The sequence below is a fragment of the Neopelma chrysocephalum genome, unplaced genomic scaffold (genome assembly GCF_003984885.1).
Source record: "Neopelma chrysocephalum unplaced genomic scaffold, ASM398488v2 Primary Assembly neopelma1_97283, whole genome shotgun sequence".
Classification (NCBI taxonomy): Eukaryota; Metazoa; Chordata; class Aves; order Passeriformes; family Pipridae; genus Neopelma; species Neopelma chrysocephalum.
In genome coordinates this window covers 1-6,088 of record NW_020925924.1, presented here as the reverse complement: position 1 = coordinate 6,088, position 6,088 = coordinate 1, and the positions used below count along the sequence as shown (strand labels likewise).

Here is a 6,088-nt window from a genome sequence, read left to right as displayed (position 1 = left end):
CACGGGACTCCTCATCACCACGGGGGTCCCCATTGTCATGGGGGGTGCTCAGAGTCACCGGGGTCCCCGTCACCGAGACTTCTCAGACCCCCGAGCCCACCCACCCGCCAGCACTGCCAAGGCCACCACTGACCATGTCCCCAAGTGCCACATCCACAGGGCTTTGAAATCCCTGCAGGGATGGGGACTCCACCCCTGCCCTGGGCAGCTGTGCCAGGGCTGGACAGCCCTTCCCAGGAGGAATTTTCCCACTATCCAACCTGACCCTCCCCTGGCACAGCCTGAGGCCGTTCCCTCTCCTCCTGTCCCTTGTTCCCTGGGAGCAGAGCCCGACCCCCCCCGGCTCCCCCCTCCTGTCAGGGGGTTGCAGAGCCAGAAGGTCCCCCCTGAGCCTCCTTTTCTCCAGGCTGAGCCCCCCCAGCTCCCTCAGCTGCTCCTGCTGCTCCAGCCCCTTCCCAGCTCCCTTCCCTTCCCTGCACATGCTCCAGCCCCTCAGTGTCCTGCTGTGAGGGGCCCAGAACTGCCCCCCGGATTCCAGGTGGTGCCCAGCACAGGAGATGGTCACTGTCCTGGTCACACTAAGGTGACACAAGCCAGGTGCCCACTCTTGCCCACCTGGGCTCATGTCCAGCCTCTGTCACCAGCACCTCCAGGGTTTTTCCACCTTTCCAGCCACTCTGCCTCACATCTGGAGTGTTCCATGGGGCTGGTGCGACCCCAGAGCAGGACCTGGCACTCGGCCTGCCTGATCCTCATGCAGGTGTCCCCAGCCCATGGATCCCACCTGCCTGGATCCCTCTGTGGAGCCTCCTGCCCCAGCAGAGCCACATCCTACCCACGTGTGTCACCTGTGGACGGGCCGAGGTGCCCTCGGTCCCCTCGGATGGAGCATCAGGGAAGGTGTCACACGCACACAGGTGTGCACACGTGTACAGGTATGCACACACATACAGGTGTGCTCTCACACACACAGACACACACACACACACACAGGTGTGCTCTCACACACACAGACACACACACACACATACAGGTGTGCTCTCACACAGAGACACACACACATACAGGTGTGCTCTCTCACACAGACACACACACACACACACATACAGGTGTGCTTTCACACACAGACACACACACACATACAGGTGTGCTCTCTCACACACACACACAGGTGTGCACACACCCACCCACCCAGATGTGCTCTCACACCCACCCAGAGGTGCACACACATACAGATGTGCTCTCACACCCACCCAGAGGTGCTCTCACACCCCCCGGTCACTCACATCCGATCAACATGACGCAGATGGAGAAGATCTTCTCGGAGTTGGTGTTGGGGGACACGTTGCCGAAGCCGACGCTGGTGAGGCTGCTGAAGGTGAAGTAGAGGGCGGTGACGTACTTGTCCTTGATGGAGGGCCCTCGGCGGGGGTCGCTGTTGTTGAGGGGTTTGCCGATCTGCTGGCCCAGGGCGTGCAGCCAGCCCGTGCTCTGCCCCTCCACGTTGCCGATGGCGTACCAGATGCAGGCGAGCCAGTGGGCGATGAGGGCGAAGGTGCACATGAGCAGGAAGAGCACGGCCGCCCCGTACTCCGAGTAGCGGTCCAGCTTCCGCGCCACCCGCACCAGCCGCAGCAGCCGCGCCGTCTTCAGCAGCCCGATCAGCGTCGTGGTCTGGGGGGGCCGGGAGAGGGGGTCGGCGGGGGGAGAGAGACCCCACGGGCACCCGGAAGGGAGAGGGGGGTCCCCGACCTAAGCCGGGCACCTCCAGCCCCCCATCCCCTCTCCCTGCATCAGCAGCCCCATCAGAGTCGTCATCTCAGGGGGCGTGGGGGGAAAGGGGGTTAATGGGGGAGAGATACTCCACAGACACCCAGAAGGGTGGGCCTCTCATCCACACCAGCAGCCCCATCAGTGCCGTCATCCGGGGGGATAACAGTGGAGAGACACCCCACAGAACCACTGAAAGATCAGGGGTCTCTGCCCCCAGCCAGCATCTCCATTCTATAGGTCTCTCTCCAACAGAGGGAGCCTCAGGTGCCCCCCAGGGCAAAGGTGGTCTGGAGAGGGAGGAAAGGGGATGGTGGTGGCAAAGAACCCCCACAGATCCCTGGAAGGGCAAAGGGCGCCCTGGGTCCCTGCCCCAAAGCAGGATCCCTGTCCCCTCTCCCCACATGAACCCCAGGTGCCCCCAGTGCCCCACCCCAGAGCAAAGGTGGTTTGCAGAGCAGGACAGGGGTCACGAGGGTGTCCTGGGCTGGGGGCACACGTGGGACCCCCAAGCACCAGCCCCTGGGAGGACCCGGCACCCATCCCCGGCCTGGGGGCACAGGTAGGACCTCCGAACACAACCCCCCAGCACCAAAACAGCACCACCCAGCCAGGGCACGGCCCAGCCCGTGGCACCACGTCCCCACGTCCGTCACCTCCTCGGAGCCGGAGCCGAAGATGAGCAGGTCGAAGGGGATGGCGGCCACCATGTCGATGAGGAACCAGCCCTTGAAGTAGTGGATGGCGATCTTGGCGGGGTGACTGACCACCTCCTCGTTGGAGTTGACGTAGGTGGTGCGGAAGTTGATGAGGATGTCGATGATGAACATGATGTCCACGATGAGGTCGACCACGTTGAGGGGGCTGCAGGAGTAGCCGCAGTGGTGCCGCTGGGCCTCCTCGGAGTCGCTGAGCAGGAAGGCGGCCGAGTAGGGCGTGAAGATGGCCGTGTAGATGACGAGCAGCAGGATCAGCCAGTCCCACACCGCCTTGAAGGGGCTGTAGTGCAGGATGGTCCAGCGGTGGATGCGCGGCGCCTGCAGCTTGTACTCGGGGAGCACGTCGGCGCCCAGCGACAGCACCTGGGGGGCACGGGGGGGTCAGTGCTGCACCCCGGCACCCCACGGGGCTCGGCTCCCCGGCCCAGGGAGAGGTGGCACTTGGAGATGGGGGTCAGGGGTGGCCTTGGCCACGCTGGGTCAACATCGGGCACGATGGTCTTAAAATTAACAGTTTTGTAACTCTGTGGGGTGCACAGGGACCCCAGTGCAGAGGGACCCTGGTGTGAGCCACAAGGGGTGCACAGGGGCCCTGATGTGGGTGATGTGGGGTGAAGGGGAATGGCTGGAGGGCACAGCTGGCACAAAGGCCCCCCCGACACCGAGTCACCCCACAAACCCCTTCTGCCCCACAGACACCGTCGGGGCACTTCCCACCCCAAACACCCACAGACACGACACTGCCCTGTGCCCTCACCCTGTGCTCCCCACCTGTGCCCCTCAACCTGCCCCACTCCCAGCATCTCCATCTGGGGGGGCACAGAATCCCCCCCGGCATCTCCATCAGGAGAGCACGAATGCCCCCCAGCCACCCTCACCATCTCCACTGGAGGGCACAGACCCCCTGTGCCTCCCATTCCCTGTGCAGGACACCTGGTACAGCCTTTGGGTGTGACCCCAGGGGTCCCTGGGCATTCTGGGGAGTCCCTGGGGGGGTCCCTCCCCTCCCTGCCACCACAGAGACTGTCACCACGTGCAGCCCCACGGCTCAGGTGAGAGATGACAGGGGTGACCCACAGCCCCCCTGCCCTGTGCCCCACAGCATTCACAGTCCCCCTGCTCCCCACTGGGGTCCCCTTACCCCACTTCTGCCCCCCCACCCCACCCACGCCCACCACGGGGCTCCCACCCACTGTGGCACTGCAGGGAACGGAATGGGCACCGTCCCCCTGCACCCAATCGGCCCCCCAACCCCGGGGACACCCCTGGGGAGCTGGGGGGGTCTCCTGGGGGTGGCTGGGGGGATCCCCAGTCATGCAGGGCCAGAGCTTTACGTAAGCCCCAAACCTCCCCAGACCAGCGCTGGGGACGCAGCTGGAGCCTCGTGTGGCCACCGCTGGGTCACGGTGGGCACAGTGCCCCCCGTGCAGCACCACCCACCCCACCCCAACGCCAGACCCCCCGGGGGTGCGGTACCGGTACCTTCTCCTCCTGTCCGTGCCCGGTGCCATCGCGGCGCAGCCCCAGGCAGGTGCCACAGAGGGGGACCCCGGGCATGGGGCTGGGGCCGGGGGGGTGCCCAGACCGTGGGGTTGCGGGGGGGGTGCCCGGGAACTCCTGGAGCAGCTGCAGGAGCGCGGGCAGCATCCTCGGGGCGGGGGGGGGGCAGTGGGGGTCAGCTCCCGCCGGCCTGTGGGCACCGGGGACCCCCGTGCCCCGGCCCTGTGCCCATCGCAGTGCCCAGGGACCCCCGGCAGCAGCGGGGACCCTCAGGGGCAGGGGGGGCCCTCAGTGGCAGTGGGGTTCCATGGCATGGCAGGGCCCCCCTGTGTGGCAGGGACCCCCGGCGTGGCAGGGACCCCGGTGTGGCGCGCGCCGGCCACGCTCCGCTGGAGCCGACAGGAATTATTGGGGCGGAAATTTTTCCCAGGCTGCTCCACTGCCGCCGCCACAGCCACGGCCAGGGCTGCCCCCCCCCGTCAGCCCCCCCTGGCCCCCCTGGCACATGGGGACACGCGGTGACACGCCGGAGGGGTCAGCGTGCGGCGGTGACACGGCGGTGACACCGGCGAGGCTGGGGGTGCCCACGGGGGATGTGGTTTGAGGTGGGACATGTCACAACAACCCCCCTCCAGGCACCCCAATGGCACCGAGGGGGACAAGGCCAGCCCAGTGGCAGCGAGCAGGGGGTGACGGGGCACACACACGCCACAAACATCGCGGGAACACGTCAGGAACGCGCCAGGAACATCCCACACCTGCGCCAGCGTGGGGGGCACACGGCCAGCCCTGCAGGGAGCACGGTGTCACGGGGCACACGCACACCAGGAACATGCCAGGAACACACCAGGAACATCCCACACCTGTGCCTGGCATGGAGGGGATACAATCAGCCCCGTGGTGGGGAGCAGGTGCCATGGGGCACGAACATGCTATGAACACACTGGGAACACACCAGGAACATGCCAGGAAAATGTCCCACCTGAGCAGTGCCCACGGGTCAGGACACACTTCCTGTCCTGCCAGCTCAGCCCAAACGTGTCCCCTGCTGCCACCACCCTTCCCTGGGTCACAGGGCCAGGGGATGTCCCTGGGGGTGCAGGGGGGCCCTGTCACTTCCATCCCCAGGAGCCACCGGCCTCGGTGGCCTCACAGGCCAGTGGGTACAGCCGTGTCACTGCGGGAACAGCCGCGTGACAATGGGACACGTGGCGACAGCACGGGGGCAAAAGGTGATGGCACCGGGACACGCAGTGACACATAGTGCCAGGGACACGCGGTGATGGCACCAGGACATGCGGTGACATGCGATGACGGCGCTGGGACACACGGTGACACAGTGACAGGTCATGCGGTGACGGCACCGGGACACACGGTGACAGCACTGGGACACACGGTGACGGTGCCGGGGACACGCGGTGCCATGTGATGACAGCACTGGGACACACGGTGACAGCTCGGGGACACGCAGCAGCTCCTGCGTCACCCGCTGCCACCCCCACGCGGGGGATTCCCGCTGCCACCGCGTCCCCACGCGCCGTGTGACGGAGGGACGGGGCCACGCGTGGCCTGTGTGCGGGGTGGTCCCAGTTCCCGCATCCCTTCCTGAGGTGCTGAGCACCAACACCCACCACCGTGTCCCAAATATGTCCCCCCGGGGGGGTGGCAGGTGTCACGAGGTCACGTGAGGTCACGGGGACCCTCTGGACATGGGGGGTAACAGGAACTGTGGGCCACAGCCCCCTGGGCTCCAGTGCCCCAGATGGCAGGGGGGTCCCTGGGGGGGACTGGGGGAGTCCCTGGGAGTGTCCTGAAGAGGAAACCCCAATCCCAGAGCCCCAGATGGCCCCTTTGGCTGCCACGTGAGTGGGGACAGGGAGGGAAGGGGGGGACAGCAGGGGAGGGGTTGTCGCGGGGGGCCAGGGGGGGACACCCCAACTCCAGAGCTCCTCGTGGCCCCCCTAACTACGGTGTGGGTGGGACAGCAGGGAAGGGGAGGGGGTGGGGGGGACACCCCAATTCCAGAGCTCCTCGTGGCCCCCCTAACTACGGTGTGAGTGTGGGTGGGGTGCCGGGGGGACAGCAGGGAAGGGGAGGGG

At 66.5% G+C, this 6,088-nt stretch overlaps 1 protein-coding gene across 1 annotated transcript; it reads right to left on the bottom strand.

Moving 5' to 3' along the window:
* Window positions 1-1,133: 1,133 nt before the first annotated feature.
* LOC113961572 (potassium voltage-gated channel subfamily H member 2-like) lies at window positions 1,134-4,000 on the bottom strand. The gene is made up of 4 exons (XM_027671998.1): window positions 3,972-4,000; window positions 3,631-3,689; window positions 2,427-2,857; window positions 1,134-1,674 (listed from the first exon to the last, which is right to left on the bottom strand). The coding sequence occupies exons 1-4, from the start codon at window positions 3,998-4,000 to the stop codon at window positions 1,279-1,281; spliced, it is 915 nt and encodes a 304-aa protein (XP_027527799.1). The 3' UTR covers window positions 1,134-1,278.
* Between the last annotated feature and the right edge of the window lie 2,088 nt (window positions 4,001-6,088).

Bases quoted from the DNA above. Each gene is read 5' to 3' on its own strand.
- LOC113961572 (XM_027671998.1), bottom strand. From the start codon at position 4,000: ATGGCACCGGGCACGGACAGGAGGAGAAG. The intron at 3,690-3,971 runs GTACCGGTACCG...CGTTCCCTGCAG, and splicing joins GGCACGGACAGGAGGAGAAG to TGCCACAGTGGGTGGGAGCC. The intron at 1,675-2,426 runs GTGACGGACGTG...CGGCCCCCCCAG, and splicing joins TCGGCTCCGGCTCCGAGGAG to ACCACGACGCTGATCGGGCT.